At 36.7% G+C, this 20,112-nt stretch overlaps 2 protein-coding genes across 2 annotated transcripts; one reads left to right on the top strand and one right to left on the bottom strand.

The window, feature by feature from the left end:
- Positions 1–1,461: 1,461 nt before the first annotated feature.
- LOC109010849 (reticulon-like protein B2) lies at positions 1,462–9,736 on the top strand. Its single transcript, XM_018991779.2, has 5 exons — positions 1,462–1,842; positions 7,529–7,709; positions 7,794–7,935; positions 9,217–9,286; positions 9,388–9,736. The coding sequence occupies exons 1-5, from the start codon at positions 1,656–1,658 to the stop codon at positions 9,552–9,554; spliced, it is 747 nt and encodes a 248-aa protein (XP_018847324.1). The 5' UTR covers positions 1,462–1,655; the 3' UTR covers positions 9,555–9,736.
- Positions 9,737–10,142: 406 nt separating this feature from the next.
- LOC109010848 (nuclear valosin-containing protein-like) lies at positions 10,143–19,664 on the bottom strand. Its single transcript, XM_018991778.2, has 16 exons — positions 18,943–19,664; positions 17,501–17,622; positions 17,313–17,401; positions 17,196–17,231; positions 16,814–16,907; positions 16,569–16,611; positions 15,728–15,828; positions 14,612–14,676; positions 13,783–14,279; positions 13,597–13,684; positions 13,356–13,493; positions 12,327–12,895; positions 11,612–11,747; positions 11,467–11,535; positions 11,244–11,375; positions 10,143–10,653 (listed from the first exon to the last, which is right to left on the bottom strand). Exons 1-16 carry the CDS (start codon positions 19,158–19,160, stop codon positions 10,540–10,542), a joined length of 2,511 nt encoding a protein of 836 aa, XP_018847323.2. The 5' UTR covers positions 19,161–19,664; the 3' UTR covers positions 10,143–10,539.
- Between the last annotated feature and the right edge of the window lie 448 nt (positions 19,665–20,112).

Raw genomic sequence — 20,112 nt, 5'->3', positions numbered from 1 at the left:
TTGGTTCTCTCTTTTCATTAAAATAAATATATTATAAGTATGGAAAGAACAAAGGTTTATGGCTTGCACGATATATGCTGCTAGCTGCCTTCGACCTCCTGCTTTAATTGGCTGACTTCTATTTCAAACTGGTCGGCAGAAAAAAACATGATTAGTTAGCCGACTTGAGTAAATATATTTATCTTAGTGAACGATCGACAATCATATTATACATTATATTATGATTTTATGACCACATTTATTTCATGTATATATGATCAATATCGATTGGGAGACACGAGGTGATACTTATAAAGTTGAGATTTCAATCCCTTTGGCAACATGTCCAAGTTGTGAGATCGGACTGTAACCAACTAATATATATACTGATCATGTGGATCAAAATAGTCGGGCCCCACGATCCAAATTCCTTTTCTACTGATCTACTGATACCTTTTTGTGTTTCTTTTGCCTTTGGTTGTTGGCTTTGGCTTGAAAAAAATGCACAAGTGCTGGTTGGTCATCGAAATTATTCCTCCAAGAAATTTACGAAATGGTGGGACATTTATGTTTGGAATCATAGTATATATATATTAGCGATTAATAAAAGATTAATTGCGCAGGACGGAAGTGGTTAACGATCACCAACCTTGCATTAATAGCACATGATCAATGAACAAAAATGGGGCCTTTTACTGTTGTTCTAGACTATAATTAAATTGATTCAGAAATACTCAAATACCCCAAACCAATTAATGCTCCAAACTGATCACGAGCAATAAGTAATATATATATATATATATATATATATAGCGTTTTTATTTTCCTTTATTATGAGGAATATATTATAAGGAGATTTGATTATGGGTTACAAATTAATATGTTAATAGGCTGAAACAGACATTAATCTTAAAGTAGTTTAGGATATATAGAGCTATTGTACGTGGATCATGGGGCTTTAAACAAAATTATATCCAAATCCAATCAAAATTTTCCCAACACAGATCGAGTTTACTAACTGATCTACTGATACCTTTGGATTTCAACCAGATTAATCCATTGTGATGATGATGATGAGAATTAAGCATGTGAGCATTTCATTGGACTATATATATATCTATATATATATATATATAGCATTTGCATAAACTACTACTGCATGCTATATGCTATAACTAGTATTTGCATAAACTATTTTGCAGAGATGTTAACAAACATCTTTTTATTTGGGCCACTAGTAATTGTGGACGTAAGAAAACGTTAATATTGATGGGCCAGAGGGCCCAAATCGTACCGCTCGGAGTGGACTGCTCTGTCTCCTCTGGGCTATAGCCTCCCAAGGCTGCCCGTCTCCCAATACGCCGCCCGCCCATATTGTCCAACGCCCCGGTAGGCCTCCAGCCATGCAACACATGTCTGATAACACCACGTGTACCGGCGACAACGGTTGCCTCCAATAAACTATGAAGTTTCTGGTGAAATTAGATTTTTCCCTCTCAATCCTGCTCCAGTACAGACACGTGGTGCTCCCTTTCCTCAATTTCCGTTACGTACACTGACAACGAAAACCGAAGCACTCGCTCATCCCCCGAACCTCACCCTCTTGTCTCCTCCACGCCTATAAGCTGCATGCCCACATTTCCTCTCTGTGATTAGTGTGAACGTGACGGAGATCAATGGCAGATCATGCAGGCGAGCCGGAATCACTGTTGGAGAAGATCGCCCGTCATGACGATGACTTGTTGTCTTCCTCTGACTCCGATTCCGACGACAGCTCCAAGCCCTTCGAAGCATCCAAATCCAAGATTTTCAGGCTCTTCGGCCGTGAACAGCCCGTCCACAAAGTACTCGGTGGTGGAAAATGTACCTTCCCTTCCCTCTACCTCTCTGTCACGTCATTTTGTGCTTGATGATAAAATGTTGGAAATTGATTCAAGGAAAAAAAAAAAAGAAGAAGAAATTTCTGGACTTTAGGAATTTGAGTCAACAAAGTGCTTCATTATATTGAAATTAGTACAATTCTTGCTTTTTTGGTTTTCTCAGTTTTGAATTTACCGCAAATGAATATGTTTTAGTTGACGTTAAAAAAAAAAAAAAAAATTCCTTTGCTGGATTCCATGTATTGTCAGCGATCAAACAGGGAGACACACACACACACATCTGTGATTTGTTTGATTGGTACGAGTAAAGGCGGCAACAGAGAAGAGGAACTAAATCTGGGTTTTGTTTTTGTTTTTCCTTAACTTGTCAGTAGTTGTCCGATGTAAAGAGCATTTTTTATGCAATTCAGATCAATACATTATACTTGCTTGTGAACATGAACCAGTTTTTCAAAGTTATTATCTTTTTCGTTTTTTATTAGTATTCTACGGTGTAGATTTTTCACCGTTTGTTCTGCATGATTATTTGTTCTTTCACGCACCTGTTGTGTGTAATGGAAAATAAAGCAATCAGTTCGTATTTGCAGATATTCGCACCATTACTTTGATGCCTCTTTCCGATGATACATTTGTTGAATAATAAACTTAATTTAGTAAATGTTGGATGAAGAGTTGTGTCTTTTGGTAGATTCATGAACTAGAGTGAAGGTTCATCTTGAAAGAAGTAATTCATGTATTTGGGATATTCATGTACTTGGATGTTCATGTACTAGGAAATTTTATGTATTAGAGTAAATGCTAGGTGAATCTACAAGCCTATAAATATCCATCTATATATTGGCGCAAAGTAAGCCACTTGAGAAGTAATTCAGTTAAAGAAATTTTAGAAATAGTCTCTCCTCTCTTTCCTCTAGAATAGAATATCTGTTTTTCTCCTCCCACAAACTGGTATTAGAGTTACAATTTTCTAAATCTTGAAGATGGCCAACTCATTGTTTCCGTTTCAATTTTCGTATTTGACAAAGGAGAATTATGAGAATTGGTGTATTCGAATGAAGGTTTTGCTTAGATCTCAAGATGCATGGGAGATCTTAGAGAAAGGCTATGAGGAGACTAGAGATGAAGCTTCGTTGAGTCTTAATCAAAAGGAGGCTCTGCAAAGGCTGCGGAAGAAGGACCAACAAGCTCTCACACTCATCCATCAATATTTGGATGAAGCAATGTTCAAGAAAGTTGCCAATGCCACTACTTCCAAGCAAGCATGGGAGATCTTACAAAACTCCTATCAAGGAGTTAATAAAGTGAAAAAGGTGCGGCTCCAAACGCTAAGAGGTGAGTTTGAAGTCCTTCGTGTGCAAGAATCTGAAACGATTGTGGATTATTTTTCAAAATTGTTGGCCATTGTGAATCAAATGAGGACATATGGAGAAAAGCTAGAGGATGTCTGAGTGGTTGAGAAGATTATTCGCTCATTGCATTCAAAGTTCAATTATATTGTGGTGGCTATCGAAGAGTCGAAAGACTTGGAGACGATGTTGGTTGATCAATTCATGGAATCTCTTCAAGCCCATGAAGAGAGTCTCAAGAAGAAGAAGGAAGAACCTATTGAGCAGGTTCTCGCCACAAGGCTCTCTATAAAAGAGAAGGAAGAAGAGCATGATAAAAGTCAACAAAGAAGAGGAGGTGGACGTGGACGTGGACAAGGAAGAGGAAGAAGTGGACGAGGACAAGGACGAGGAAAAGGCGAACAAAACAATCAAAACGCCAACCATAAAGAGACGTCAATCCTCAAGAGGTCGTGGCAGAGAAAATTACTCAAGGCAGAATGGACAACAATATGACAAGTCCAAAATCAAATGCTACAATTGTCAAAAGTATGACCACTATGCTTCGGAATGCTAGAGTTCTCCTAGCAATGTTGAAGAGAAGGCAAATCTCGTTGAAAATGAGGAAGTGGAGCCCATTTTGCTACTAGCCTACAAAGGAAAAGAAACTAAGAAATCGAATTTGTGGTATCTTGATAATGCTGCAAGCAATCATATGTGCAGAGACAAAAGCAAATTCGTGGAGCTTGACGAATCGGTGAGTGGGAATGTCACTTTCGGAGATTTGTCCAAAGTTCCCATCAAAGGGAAATGAACGATTCTAATTCGGTTAAAAAATGGGAGCCATCAATTTATGTCAAATGTTTATTATGTTCCAAATATGAAAAACAACATTTTGAGTTTCGGGCTACTCTTGGAAAAAGACTGAGATTGAAATGAAAAATCGTAGTCTTTTTCTAAGAGATGAGAAGAAGAATTTGATTGCTAAAGTGTCCATGAAAAGCAACAAGATGTTTTTGCTTGATATTCAAACTGATGTGATTAAGTTCCTCAAAGCTTGTCTAAAAGAGACATCTTGGCTTTGGCATTTGAGGCTTGGGCATGTGAATTTTGGTGGATTAAAGTTATTGGCGCAATAGGCTTGCCACTATTGCGAAGGGTGTCTTTTTGGCAAACAATTCTTGAAGAGCTTTCCAAAAGAATCATTTACAAGAGTAAGTGAGCCGCTCCAACTTGTTCATGCCGTTGTTTGTGGACTGATCAAGCCTTTTTCATTTGGTAAAAATCAATACTTCCTCCTCTTTATTGATGACTTTAGTAGAAAAACGTGGGTATATTTTTTGAAAGAAAAATCTAAAGTGTTTGGTGCTTTTAAAAAATTCAAAACACTTATTGAAAAGCAAAGTGGCTATGAGATTAAGGCTTTGAGATCAGATAGAGAGGGTGAGTTTACATCTAATGAATTCAATGAGTTTTGTGAAGCACATAGGATTCATCGGGTTTTGACGGTTTCGACATCACCTCAACAAAACATGGTGATTGAAAGAAAGAACAGAACGATTCTCAATATGGCTCGAAGTATGTTAAAGACAAAGATGATGCCTAAAGATTTTGGGCGGAAGCGGTTGATTGTGGTGTTTACTTATCAAATCTTTGTTTTACAAGAAGTGTAGAGAACTCAACTCCCCAAGAAGCATGGAGTGGAAGAAAGCCAAGTGTTTCCCATTTGAGAGTTTTTGGAAGTATTGGCTATGTGCATGTGCCTGATCAAGAAATATCCAAGCTTGATGATAAAAGCAAGAAGTACATCTTCATCGGCTATGATGAAAGATCCAAAGGCTACAAGCTTTATAATCCAAGCACTAAGAAGATGATCGTTAGCAAAGATGTAAAATTTGATGAAGAAGGTTTGTGGGATTGGAATGATCAAGAAAATGAAAGATATGATTTCTTTCCCTTCCCTGAAGATGAAGATCAAGGAAAGGATGTACAAGAACTCATGACACCTCCTCAATTACCAACAATTCCTATTATTCTTTCATCATCTTCTTATGAATGAATTCAAGCATGTTTGGAGAATTTAAGAAAGCTATGACGAGAGAATTTGAAATGACCGATATTGGTCTCATGTCTTATTACCTTGGCATTGTGATCAAACAAATGGAGGATGGAATTTTTATCTCTTAAGAAGGTTTTGCAAGGACAATTGTCAAAAGGTTTAAGATGGAAGATTGTCAATCCGTGAGCACTCCGGTTGAATGTGGAGCGAAATTGTCCAAGCATGAAGACGAAGATAAGGTAGACCCCACAATGTTCAAGAGTCTTGTTGGAAGTTTGAGATACTTGACTTGTACAAGACCCGATATACTCTATGGAGCTGGATTTGTTAGCCGATATATGGAGTCACTAAGCACAATGCATTTCAAAGCGGCTAAGAGGATTCTATGTTATCTGAAAGGTACTATTGATTACGACTTTCTTTATTCATTTTCTAATGAATTTAAGCTTGTGGGATATAGTGATAGTGATTGGGCCAAAGACTTGGATGACCGGAAGAGCACTACCGGTTTTGTGTTTTATTTGGGAAATACGACATTTGCTTGGAGTTCTAAGAAGCATCCAATTGTGATGCTTTCCACATGTGAAGCTAAATATGTTGCTGCCACATCTTGTGTTTGTCATGCAATTTTGCTAAGAAGGTTATTGAAGGAGCTACTCATGCCACAAGAGGAAGCAACATAGATTTTTGTTGATAACAAGTTGGCACTTGCATTGGCGAAAAATCCAGCCTTTCATGATAGAAGCAAGCATATTGGCATATTAATACAAGATTTCATTTTCTTCGAGAATGCATTGTTAAGAATGACGTACAAGTAAATTTGTGAAGACCCATGATCAAGTTGCATATATTTTTACGAAGCCTCTCAAGTATGATACTTTTAACAAGTTACGGATGTTGCTCGGAGTTACTAAGAATTAAGTTTAAAGGCGGGTGTTGAATAATAAACTTAATTTAGTAAATGTTAGATGAAGAGTTGTGTCTTTTGGTAGATTCATGAACTAGAGTGAAGGTTCATCTTGAAAGAAGTAATTCATGTACTTGGGATGTTCATGTACTTGGGTGTTCAAGTACTAGGGAAGTTCATGTATTAAAGTAAATGCTAGGTGAGTATACAAGCCTATAAATACCCATGTATACATTGGCACAAAATAAGCCACTTGAGAAGTAATTCAATTAGAGAAGTTTTAGAAATATTCTCTCCTCTCTTTCCTCTAGAATAGAATATCTGTTTTTCTCCTCCAACAACATTTGGTTACCTCTTTGTTTCTTTTTGTTGTTTCGCTCAAACTTGGGTGTCAAAGACGGTTGCGTTTGATTGTTGAACCAGACTCAATTTATCTCAAACCAATTATTGATGGGACCCACTAATTTTTCAACTTTCCATAAAAACGTTAAACTCGTCTCAACCTACTTCATATATTTCAACCTAAAAAGTTAAACCCATCTTAATGAGACCCGCAAAATACTACTATTCACAATTCAACTCAACCCATCTCAACATCTAAACGTAGCTCATAACTAGTTCCTAAAAAATGTCAATTAGGAATACTTCTGTTTTTTGAATGCTCAACTAAACCAAAACCGCGGAGGATATTATTACTTGAAAAGTTTTATTTTATGATTATCTTGAAAGACGAAGAAATGTACATATGAGTAAAGAGATGCTAGAATTGTGGCATTCATGTGGATGTTTTCAATATGTTTTGGTTAGTTTAGATAGGAAACAAGAAATCGAAACTTTATTATTTGTAACCTGGGAAAACTTTGCACCTACATGAAAGAAATATATAGTTTTCTGGATTTGTTATGTTGACTGTTGAGTTCACCACTTGGAAGCTTTAATGAAAAGTATTGATAGAATATATTTATAGTAAGGAAAGTATAAGGGGGACAGTATGTAACAAATATTAGGTCAACTTTGATCTCTATATAATAAAATTAGACAGGAAGGAAGAACCATCTTTTTTGATAAGTAGGAAGGAAGAATCATCTTCTTCCTCTCTTTTCTGTTCAATCACTATTTTAAACACAGACCGATTTAGATGGGAAAAATTAGGTAGCAAATTGGTTGAGATAAGTGAGCAGGAGATTTTTCAAAAGTTTTATCCAAAGAAGAGGAGGATAAATTTGAGAAGATCTTTGTCAAAAAGCTCGTAGTAGTGTTTGTATATTTTTTTACTTATAAAAAAAATACATGTTCATTCCTTAACTATGCCTTGGTGAAAGCTGGTATTGGGAATGCTATTGTTTTTATCAATTTCTTATGGAGCTTTTCCTTGCAGCTGCTGATGTTGTCTTGTGGAGGAACAAGAAAACATCCACGGTTGTGCTTGGTGGTGCCACTGCATTGTGGGTTCTATTTGAGTTGCTTGAATATCACCTAGTCACTCTGGTCTGCCATATGATAATACTCTCTTTGACAATCCTTTTCTTCTGGTCCAACGCACCCACCTTTATTAAAAAGTAAGGCTTTAGATACTTTATTCTATAAATTAACCTCTCAGAGGTAATATTATTTGGCTATTATTCAGTGTGTTCGTTGACCAGGTCTCCACCGTGCATCCCAGAATTTCGACTTCCTGAGAATTGTGTCCTTGAGGTTGCTTCCACAGTGAGAATTGAAATTAATCGGGCATTGGCAGTATTGCGGGATATTGCATCTGGAAGAAATTTGAAGACGTTTTTAGGGGTATGTTAATCTCTCCCCTACATGCTTGTTGAACCTTGGTTTCTGGGGGGTTTTTGTTCCCCAGACCAATATTGCTGCTTCTGAGTTTTAAGAGCATTTTTTTTTTTTCTTGTGTTTTTTAGGGTGGGGCTTATTGAAAGGATCTTTGGAAAGAAAAATTATTGGCACATGTTTTTGGTGTATAGAAGTTTTTTTTTTTTTTTTTTTTTGCTTTTGAATATGTGAAAGCTGTTATGATTTTTGAGTTTTTCTGAAAGTAATGGGGTCCACTAATGATTAGGTGATTGTTTTTGGGAGAAGAAAAAAGATATTGGCTCTTAAGACATGCTTTGAAGAAAATTTGAAGAAAAAGATTGGGAAGCATCGGCTAAATGTTCAATTTGTACTTGCATGCAAGAACCCTTACTAACAAACACAAAGGGTGCGTTTGGATGTTGAGATGATTTCAGATTATCTGTGAATAGAAGTGAAAAAGTAGTGAATTATTTGTAAATAGTTGAGATTACTTCACTTACCAAACACAACCTAAGATGATACAAACCCTTGGGGGAACTCACCCTTGAAGACCAGCTTGCTAGGCGAGGAGGCTCAAGATTATAAACACATTATTAAAGACTGCACTCAAGCCATTCGGGACACCTGGATTGTAACATACTATCATGTTGCAGCTCAGTACTTTATCTATATTGACATAGCTCCTTCTCTTTCGACGGCTCTAGCTACCTGCAATTATTGAACGACTCAGGTAGACATGTTAATCTAAGGCCCCAAGTTGCCCTTTTGAGAACTAACCACAAAGCCACAATTAATGTGGGACAAAGGGAGAGTGCTCAAGAACTTGTAGACACATGATTAAGGGTATGTTTGGGAATAGAATTGTGACATCCCATATGATAATGATAAGGGTAGGGGGTGTATGAGATTCCACATTGTTTGGGAAGGAGTTCTTGCTCTTTATAATATTCCAATGGGACTCTAATTGTATCATTAACTAGTTTTTTTGGAGTATAGGCCATGTTTGGGCCTTCTATTGAGGCGTTCGAAGAACTGTTCTCAGACTGGTTCACTACTATTTACAAACAATTTACTACTATTTATAAACTATTTCACTACTATTAACAAATCTGAAATACTCTTACCATCCAAATGGAGCCTAAGCTTGTACTTTGTGGAGTTATGTGGGACAGTTGTATCGCTACATGATAACTCATTTTTTACCATGTAATGTCAGTTGTACGGATAATGTCTAATCAAGCCCTTTGCTAATCTGGTTATTATCAGGTTGTTGCTGGATTGTGGATTCTATCACTTGTTGGGAAATGGTGCAACTTCCTGACCTTGATCTATATAGGCAAGGAATTCTATCACCCTTAGTTGTTTCTTGTTAAAGTATATCATATTGGGGGAATTTTAATTATATATTGTGGTTGGAACTTGACATTTGTAAAACAGGCTTTATATTACTGCACACGCTACCTGTGCTGTATGAGAAGTATGAGGACCAGGTTGATTCATTTGCCGAGATGACAGTGGCTGAGATCAACAAGCAGTATGCAGTGTTTGATGCAAAGGTTTTGAGCAAAATTTCGATGCCATTAAAAGACAAGAAGAAGGATTAGAACATAATCTGAGTGGTATCCTCAGAATCGGTATTTCTACTTTATTAATCTGCTGCACAGAGCCACCATTTATGTTTTACCTCGATGGTATTCAGTGTGATAGTCTGTGAGTTTTAGATCTTACTTCTTGTACCTCTAGACATATTGAGCTGGTTATAAATAATGTTCATTGTTTAATATAATGTTCTAGTTGCATGTTTATAAAAAAATATAAAAATAAAATAGCTTAGCACTATCTTTAACAAGGACGATTCTTTGGGTGATAAAGCTTTTTCTTCATCCCCATAGGAACAATGGCCAATAAGAAATCTTCCCCCAGTTAACGATTGTTGATTCATAGGGTACAAAAGTTAATGCATTTGTTTTGGTACATATGCTTTGTCCTCTTCATGAAGCACATCTTAACCATGACATCAATTCACATTAAAGGTCCAACGTAGGCTCTCATACATAGCAAGGAGACATTGTCACATAATTACTTTTTACAGAAAATTGTCACAGTATTTTATAGAAATTTCTCCATGATTAAGACGTAGTGCTCTATCTATCAAAGTTTACACAGAACAATTATACAAATGCTACAGTATGAGGATGTTATTTGTAGGTACCACATATATAAACAAATACAGTACAAGTTCCTCACTTTCCCAAAAACTATATGCATTTTCAAATACCAAGCATTCACAGAATATGATGGAATCCCAATGACTGGTGCCAAATGTTTATATAAAATGGCCTAACAGATTCCAAGAATCCACTCTCTCAAACATGATTTACAAATGCCAGATAGATCTGTAAGATACAATAGTGCACCTTCAAGTAAACTTTCCTGGGATTTTTAGGATATCTTTCCTTGATGATTAGAACTTCCCGTTCAACGCAACATTGAATTTCAGGCGCAAGGCTTTTTCAGCTAGCCCTAACCTGTAAAACTATTCACAAGGGATGGTGCTGATGAGAGTATGCGAAACCTGCTTTCCAGAATCTATAGAAAGTAAGTTAGTTGTTGCTTCTTCCTTGAACCTCCTTCCCCATACAGGTCGTTCCACTGCTTCAGCTCACTCATAATTGATCCCTCCGAAGCAAAACTTGCAGCAACCTGCATTGCATTCACAACCCCAAATATTGAGAAAGTTAAAAATTCTGTTAGCAGAATCCAGGATTGTGAAAGTTCCATAGGTATGCCATAAAAAATAACCAATGTGAGCCCAAGTTAGATACCTGACCATATTTTAGCTATTAATATGAGATAAAGAAAGGACCATCCATCTAGTTGATCATCTCCAATAGCAAATTATCAGTGATAAAAGATCAATAGAGCATACATTTTGGCATCTTAAACCACGAGTGTAAAGTTATAAAGGGAGAAGTCCGGTTGAAGATACTAGTGAACACAAGATGGGAGAGATTTCAGAGAAGCCAAAGATAGTGATCTCTGCATACTTTATCCATACAATCCTACTGCTCTAGTGCACTTGGACTAGACTGTCTGAGGGTTTTAGCATTGCAACAGAGTGATCAGAGAATGGCCCCTATCTTGTGTTTTTTATTTAGAAAAATCAAATAAGCTTTCAAATTGCCTGTTCCATATACCAGTGGTAGGGAAATTGATGGCTGAGAGACGAGTTTCTGATCAGATTAAATATATTGGAAGCAGCTAATATCAAAAAGGAATTCGAGTAATTTTACCTGATTCTTCGCCTGCCTCATATCTTCCATGTCCAAAGGCCTCAAGGTAATTACTCGGTCCTTTTCATCTTCTTCCTTTGTCTCTGAAGTACCTTCTGAGCTCTTGCCTTCTGCATCTTTATGCTTCTTCTCCTACCGTTAAAAATTATTATTAGATACATTACGCCTTTGGGTGAAGATTAGGGATTATGTTAGGAAAGAGGAAAAACTAAAATGTAGTTACCGTATCCTTCAATCTCTCCTGCTGTATTAACTCCCTAACAGGTCGATAAGCTGCAGTTATGCACAAATTCTGTATCCAGCACCACATTTTCATGAGCTTATAGCAGCCAATTAAGGTATAGTTTATTAATATTAAGAAAACAAACCTTTAGATCGCTACCACTATATCCTTCTGTCATGGTTGCAAGCTCCTTAAAGTCTAGATTTTCAACTTTTTCTTTTGCCAGAAGAGTCCTCAAGATCATTTCCCTGCTCTCAATGGATGGAAGACCAACCATAATTCTGCTCAACATGGAAAGCTAATAATTAGCAAACGTGGAATTCATCTGCAATTTTATCTGTCAGAAATTAATCCTTGAAATACTTCCTCAATTATGATGTAACGCTTCAAGAAATCTTGGTAATTAAGGAATATTTTTCTAGACAAAAGTAGAATCCTGGATCAAGTGATGGAGCCAGAAACATTGACAAGAAGTTATTTTTCCTCCTACAATGCTTAAAATAGGTATAATAAAAGAGTTTATGGGCCCAAGTTTGAGAAGAACAGTAATTTTATCTTGAAATATTTATTAATCACGAGAGGATTTTACTTAACAGTGATGATCATCTTGCTTAAAAAATGGAAAGGGTAATGTGGAACAGAGGTAAGGGCTAAAGGAAAATATGTATTTTCCTGAGGCAGCATCGTATGCTAGCTGCAGAATAAAGGTAAATGGCAAAGCCCTAAAAGAACACAAGTAGAGTAATGAACTCATATCTCTGGCATGTATCTCTTCCAAGATAAAGAAAAGACATGCATGGACATGATGTTCGTGTTGCTGATGGAATATGCCAAATGGTTAGACAAATATGCCGTTATACCTTCGCTCAAACCGCCTAATAATTGCTTCATCAAGGTCAAATGGCCTGTTGGTTGCAGCAAGAACAAGGATCCGCTCACCAGGTTTTGTCAACAGCCCATCCCAGTGCATCATGAATTCATTTTTAATCTTGCGCATGGCCTCATGTTCCCCAACTCTAGTCCTCTGCCCAAGCATGCTGTCAACCTCATCTACAAAAATAATTGTTGGGGACACCTTTGCTGCAAGTGTGAATAAAGCTCGAACATTCTTTTCATCCTCCCCGAACCATTTTGAAGTGATAGTGGACATTGAGACATTGATGAAACTTGCACCAGCTTCATTAGCAATAGCTTTTGCCAGCATTGTTTTTCCAGTTCCAGGAGGCCCGAAAAGTAATATACCTCTGCAAGGTTTGAGAAGGCCTCCTTTGAAAAGGTCTGGTCTTCGAAGAGGGAGCATGACCAACTCCTGAAGTGATTCTTTAATCTCATTCAAGGCACCGATATCTGCAAATGTCACTCCGATCTCATTGGCAGGGATAACCTCAGACCTTATGCGCTTCTCAAACTCATTGTCGGGAGGAACTTCCTGTAGAAACGTCATGAGACTTCAATTGTAGGAACAAAATTGAGGAACAAATAAAATAGATAATCTAAAAAAATATGACCATTGTGATGCACCTGTAACTTCAGGATTTCACGAGACCATCATCATATACTCCTCAATTATTTTTAAAATCACTCATAGGGTGTCATGTTGGATTGGTACACATACCCACAAAATGCAAGTAACTCCAATATAAAACAAGAAAGGTTAACAAGCATTGTGTGTGTGTGTGTGTATTGTATAAGATAACTCATTTCCTTTTGGAAGAACTAGTGAAATATAAATGTGTATTACTCATATGCGTGAAGGTATGGAATGATTTTTATCTGGTAATGCAAGTTGATTAACACAATTGAATTGACAGACTCCACTGTTTTCATATCCAAGTTGAAGCATATTGTTTCCAATTTTAGTTTTTAAGTATTCAAGAACTTCAACTCACCGGCTTTGGTGCTGGTGCATTCTCACCATCCTTCTTCATCCCAGGGACTGATTTCTCAGTCTCATTTTTGTTCTCAGGTCCAGGGGTTTCAGACTTCGATTCAGTCTTTGCACCAACAGCCTCTTCCCCTTCAGTTTCCTACAATTGAAGAATATATATAATAGATTATTTGAAACTGTATCATTAGTTTAATTTTTCTTATACTGTGAAAAGTATAGTAACACTGAGATGAAAAATGAACCTTTGAAGATTCAGCATTAGTCTCCATTTTAAGAGTGTCTTTTCCACCACTTGTGCCCTCCTGAAATATGCTCAATCCATGGGACAAGCTGTTTCCAGAACCAGTTTAGTTAAGTCGATGGAAGTTGATTTTTTTTTTTAACAAGAGCTAATTGAGAAATCATGGGTGCATAAAAGAAATATTTACCTCTTAGATGATATAACAAGCTTTCCATTTCGGTATTCTGGATCCTTGTTATTCATCAAATGATAAGATATTGCTGATACCACAATTTCTTCTATGTAGTTACTGAGAACCATTGTGTCAGCATGGCAGATTGAACCCAAATCATCGCATTCAAGATCATTTGCTGCTAGTACTTCGGCAATGTGGTTTTTGTTATCTTGAAACTGGATCATCTTCATATCCTCTTCCAGTTGGGCTTTCCAGCTGACAAGATGAGTCTCATCTTCAGGGGGTTTAATCTCAATATTGTATGGGAATAAAAGTGTGAGTCTCTCATCCACTTCTCTACAACCATCTTCTGGGTCCAACATCCGGGAACCGAGTATCAGCACTGAGCCCGAGAGTTTCTTTAACAATTTGTTGAACAAATTGTACAACCTTTGTGATGGGATTAAAAGATGTTCAACGTCCCTGAGGTATAAAATAATGGAACCAGTTTCTGACATTGAAACTAAGACCTGTAAGAAAATGACATCCATGCTTGTTATGTTAGATGTTGTAAGCAGCATAAACAGGCAGTATGCATTTAACTACCTTGCAGGTTCAAAAGGAAAAAGTTAAAAGGTAGAACAAAAGATAGATCCAGAAGGTACTTATTCTGGAATTGAGAACATTTGTATCCAAACCTTAAAAATTACAAAAATAAATAAATAAAACCTACCGTAAGCCTGTAGTTGGGAGTACAAGCCCAGTTGTCTTAGATAGTATAAATTATCTATATTGATTGTAAATATCATTGGACAACATCTTGCATCGCATTTGAGTATAACAACTGCCTTGATGACATTACCTTGTAAAGTGACTGTAGAAAAAGCTTTTCATCAAAGCACCAGCTACTTGTGCGCTTGAGTGGAGCTGAAAAGCAAAAGAATCCCAAAGAAGCAGTAAGTATAACACTAAGCAGTTGCCTACATATGCCATGTATCTGATTGAAAGAATCTAGGTGCAGTAAGTATAATACTAAGCAGTTTCCACCTCGAGGATAGAACATGATAGAATCTAGGTGCAGGAATTTACGGCATCTTAAAGCTGAAATTCAGGTGTAGTATAATGTTGAAATTTTAAGAGAGCAGAAATACTTCTACCTAGATATTTGATAAAATTAGCGGAAACTGTGCTTACATGCATTGGGGATTAGACTTTTTGACACTAAAAGAAAACAACACCCATAAAGTTTACACATTAGGTACTTATTCAATTCAAAATACTAGCAACTCATTCAGAAATTTACTCAGAAAAAGATAGTGTTTGAGAAAAAGATAGTGTTTGCAAGGACCAAGTCAACTAACATGCTTGCTAAATTAAATGGATCAACAACTAGGATAGATACAGCACTGGAGTAACAACTAGTGATCATGATTTTATTTTGGTTGATTGTTTAGGTTTTTTTGATACCTAGGTTTTTGTTTTATGATTATTTGTATTATCCAGGTGTTTGGTTGTAACTACAATTTTCCTCCACCACAAGTAAGGGCTATCAATAAAATTGGGGTACTGTCCTCTTTCTAAAAAAAAAAAAAAAAAAAGTATACAGAAAGTCATCCTTTGTACTAACTAGTGCTTATATTTGCTGAAATGAAAATCACAATGACTATAAGAACTTATATTATAATATCTATTGATCATTTAAAACTAGGAGTGATACATAAGTTAGGATATAAAAGGAGCCTCTTTTACGGTCCCCCAGCTTCAACATCAGGCAACTTCAAATACCACTGCTTTCAGATGTCATACTACATAATGTATGCTAATGAACATGAAACTCATTCAGTAGCAGCTTCTTTATGAACTAACAATTCAAGCATCTATGATAACATACTGTAAAAGTTCAGAATAAACAATGAATGACAAGGCATTTCAGCAAGTATTTTGAAAAATAAAAGAACGAAATAGGCCAATGTATAACCTGGATTTGTTGGAGCACCTTGAGAACTGATGCTACTCATATCAGACATAGCAGAGGCATTCCTCCGAATTTTTGAAGGATTACTAGACCCTTCAATAGCCCTGCAGATAAAAGAAGGTATTAGCTAGGGGTGTCAATATGTCACACGACCCATTAACCCAACACGAACACGACACGATAACAGCGGGTTAGGGTTTACTCTTAACGGGTTCGGGTCAAAACGGGTTGACCCGTTAAGACACGATAGCTTAACGGGTTGATAACGGGTCAACCCGTTATGACCCGTTATAACCTGTTATGACCCGTTAAGAAAGTTAAAATTACAATTATACCCTTATACCTAAAAAATAAAATTGTTGAGATTTTAATTTAGATATTTTTATTGTTTAGATTGTAATTTTGGACTTGTAGTTAGTTTTATATTTTGTATAGATATTGTGATTTTAACATTTATATAAAATTATGCTAAACTTAACTAGATTAAGGAGGTTAATTTTGGGTTTGTTTCAATCCATTTACATAAATAGGTCAAAACGGGTTGACACGACACGACCCGTTATGTTATTGGGTCGTGTTAGGGTTTGAGATTTTGACACGATAAGCTTAATGGGTCGGGTTAGGGTTGACCTATATAGTATAATATACATGTCTTGACACGCACGAACACGACCCGTTAACACGATTTGACACCCCTAGTATTAGCTTAGAGAGAAACTGACAGGTTGCCAATATTGGATTGTGAGCCAATAGTCAAAAGTGGCCCACTAAACACAACAAAGCCACATATCCCAGAAAATTGGCTTGGTAACATAATGTGTTGGATGTGACTGATGTAAAGTACCTTGATTTAATATCCATAGCACTGCTTTGCCGCTGCAATGTGCCTGTAGTAATATCCTCAATTAGAGCTAGGCAACATTCTTACAACTCCATGGAAAATAGTAACTTCAGGATAAGGTTTATAAAAGTAGGAGGCTAAAACTCTTAGACTATAAAGAACATTCAATTGATCCTGCTTTACTTCAGACTCTGAACAAAATTGTATCGATCATGTATAAGAAAAGAGCTTAAATTTTTTTTTCCTACCTTTAGTTTCCCCCCTTGGAGGAAGGATTGAAAAGGAACCAAACAAACTGGACATTCGCTCCAATGTTATTTCCGAAATGGACCTCTTGAAAGACTACAGAAAGCCAATGAAGGAAAAGTTCCAGTTAGAAATAGTTGGATGAATTTCCCCTTCAACATTTGCAAAATAATGAAGAGCAGCAAAGAATAAATAAGGTGCACTGCAGAAATGAGTGATGATGGGTTTATAGGACCAAGGAGCAACTACATTGGACTTCATGTTAACAAACCTTCATCTACCCAATACGTCTGACATATGCATTCAAGGATTGAAAGACAAAAAGTAGCATTAAAAAAGACTCAAAAATGCTCTCTTTTTTAGTTTAAAGCAGAGAGAGCTTACAGGTTCTTTTCTGGCACAACCATATTTGCTCTGCATCTGCAAGAAGGTGAAAATTAAAATATAAGTATTACAGTATCACAACATGAAGATGAGGAAGACTATGGCTGTAAATGTTACCTTTAGAGAAAAGTCACTGACATCAAGCAACAGCAACTTTGACTCAAAGTGATGTGCTAAAGCCTTGGCTAGCATTTGCTGGTAAAATTCTTTAATAATTTTAAAATGCAACCCAGATTAGTTTAAAGTTGAACTTTAAAAGATAAATGCTTTAGTGCAGAATCAGTTAACATTTCCAAATTACGTACCGGCAGGTCCTGAGAGCAAAATAGCCCTACTTGCAGGTGAAAGGTTCCGTGTATGTTTGGAAAAGTCTATATGCTTTAAATGAACGTATGCAGCACTTGTCAATAACACCCGGGTTCTCTCACTGTCATGGCATTATAAAAGCGAGGGCATGAGAAGAGGAAAATATAGCATCAAGTATAATCATTTAGGCAGTAAATACTGTATTTTAACTATAAAATCTAAAAGCTAAACAGCTCCACGACTGATATCACACAATATAGGACGGGAAAATGAAAGATAGTTAACTCTAAATATTCACAACAAGGCTGCATGTTTATCTCACTCACAGAGTCCCATATTAGCATCTTGCTTCAGCATGGACTTTCAGAGTCCACATCATTACATAACTCTCTTCAGGATGGTTAAAAGCCAGAAGATTAACTCTAAGAAGTCCCATACTTTCTTTCCTCTTTCCACACACCCCTCTCACTTTCCTTACCAAGAATTACAGGCCCTGTTTTGCACAAAAGTTTAACAATTTCTGCATGACTAAGTAACAAAAGAAATGCTAATTGAGCAATGAAGAAATGACTTATTTGCTTCCATTGGTTATGCTTTGCCATCCACTATTTAAAAAGAAACCACGTTTTGAGGGGTACCACAAGGGTACAAGGTTACGAAGAACAAGACAAAACCATTGATGATATATACTGAAAGAAAAAAAGTTCTATAATGGATATGAATTCAAGATGCAATTAGACTAACTAGCATATGTAATACGAAGTGGCACCTACTACATATTTCATGAATAGGACGGAACTGGAAAAACACTTAAATTCTAAACAGGAAAAAGCAAAGGAAAGATGCTTTTAACCTGGCAATCTTACTCGAGTATCAGATGAGGCACGCAGTACAAGATTCAGTTTGTTATAAGCAGTTATTATACATGCTATTAGAATACACAAACCATGCTTAGGAAAAAAAAAAAGGAATACACAAACCATTACCTTTAAACATCTGAACTTCTTGTTCTTTTGACTCATTTAGATAAAGTATGAATCTGAGTTGCGTTATTGAAAAACCAAATAAAACCACTTGAGCAGCAAAAAAATAAAAGAAAAAATAACAGAGCTGGAAACTCCGGATTGGCAGGGAACAAAGATCAGGAAAAGTCAGTTACCATTATATATTATATAATATATCAGGAGTTTGGGAAACCCCATTAATCAAAAACTTCTATAGCAAGTCAACATTTTCATAAAAATCAACTAGAAAGACTAGCAGAAATAAGAGCAGGCAATCATCAAATTAACAAGTCAACTAGTAACAGATCCATGTGCAAAATGTTTTCATCGCACACATCTTTTAGGCCCCCAAATAAGGATAGAAGCTAATCAAGTAAAGCATAAAAAATCATGTCATATATATATATATATATATATCCGATGAGGTCTTCAATTACCTTAGGTAATAAGGAAACTCATCAAATGTGACTTTGCTTTCTTTCCCATCCACCACCTGCCTCATAAGCTCTTGCTCAATCTGCTCCGCTGAAATCTCGTCCAGCGGCCAATTCCCGCCGACCCATTTGCTCACTGTCTGTCCAGAGCTTAAGCCCAGCCCCACCCCAAGTCCAACCCCAACGCTCAAAGCCGACAACAAAACGTGCTTCTGCTCCATTTTTTCCAATTCCAACGACCCCTTCAAGCGCTCTTAGAGGATAATATTACAACTGATATCTATATATGTGTGCATATATCACTCATTCCCCAACATTTTCTGGGTCCAGATTGACCAAAACGATATCAATGATCATCACAGAAGGTTTCTTCGGCTACAAACTTGCTTGAGAATATTCAAAAAGCTCGAATGACTATTCCGAGAAAAATGCTTCGAGAAAGGGAACCCAAAGATCCTACACCTTCCAAGAGAATCAAAGGAAATGGATACTCACAAGGCCTGGAGTACGTGAATTTACAAGATGCTAGATACTATATTCAAGAAAAAGATACGTCGATGATCATAAGAATGGAGCAAAGATTCAGGCTTGGGAACTTTGAAAAAAGAATCCAAGAAAAAAGAAGGGGTTGGTGGAAGAATTTTGGACAAAGAAGAAAACGCCCGAAGACAACGTTGGTGCAAGGTTCTGGACAGGTAAAATGAGTCGCTTCCTGTATGCGGTCAGGCCCTCCTCCACTATTTATAGCATGCCATACCAATGGACGTTAAAAGCCTTCCCCGGCATCTTAGAAAACGTAAATCAATTTTATTTACTCCGCTTGGTAACCTTCTTCAACTCATCTTTTTCTTCACTTTTTTTTTTTCTTTTTCTTTTTCTTTTTCAGTCTCTTGGACAGAAGTTGGTAGCCGCCTTTTCTCTGTTTTTTAATTATGTCATTTTCATCATGTATGAACTTTATTATGTCTACATTAACTCCTTAAATTCATTAAGCTGGTAACATGTGGATAAATCCCAATATTAATTAATTATGGGAATAAATGATATTTCAGAAGTTAAAGTGGTGTTAAAAGAAGCAGATCATGCTGTAGCTGTAACGCCACGTGTCTGAAAGAGTGGACACTGAATAATAGTGACAGTTACCGAATTGGGTCGTCGTCGACACGTTTGACG

Source organism: Juglans regia, chromosome 13 (genome assembly GCF_001411555.2).
Source record: "Juglans regia cultivar Chandler chromosome 13, Walnut 2.0, whole genome shotgun sequence".
Classification (NCBI taxonomy): Eukaryota; Viridiplantae; Streptophyta; class Magnoliopsida; order Fagales; family Juglandaceae; genus Juglans; species Juglans regia.
The sequence above is the reverse complement of the archived record's forward strand: the minus strand, read 5'-3'. Positions and strand labels throughout refer to the sequence as shown.

Excerpts from the sequence above, each read along its gene's own strand:
- LOC109010848 (XM_018991778.2), bottom strand. The coding sequence starts at position 19,160 with ATGGAGCAGAAGCACGTTTTGTTGTCGGCTTTGAGCGTTGGGGTTGGA. Across the intron at positions 15,829-16,568 it reads GCTATGGATATTAAATCAAG|GGCTATTGAAGGGTCTAGTA; the intron begins GTACTTTACATC and ends TTTTATCTGCAG. Across the intron at positions 12,896-13,355 it reads ATGCACCAGCACCAAAGCCG|GAAGTTCCTCCCGACAATGA; the intron begins GTGAGTTGAAGT and ends ACGTTTCTACAG.
- LOC109010849 (XM_018991779.2), top strand. The coding sequence starts at position 1,656 with ATGGCAGATCATGCAGGCGAGCCGGAATCACTGTTGGAGAAGATCGCC. Across the intron at positions 7,710-7,793 it reads GCACCCACCTTTATTAAAAA|GTCTCCACCGTGCATCCCAG; the intron begins GTAAGGCTTTAG and ends TTCGTTGACCAG. Across the intron at positions 9,287-9,387 it reads CCTGACCTTGATCTATATAG|GCTTTATATTACTGCACACG; the intron begins GCAAGGAATTCT and ends TTTGTAAAACAG.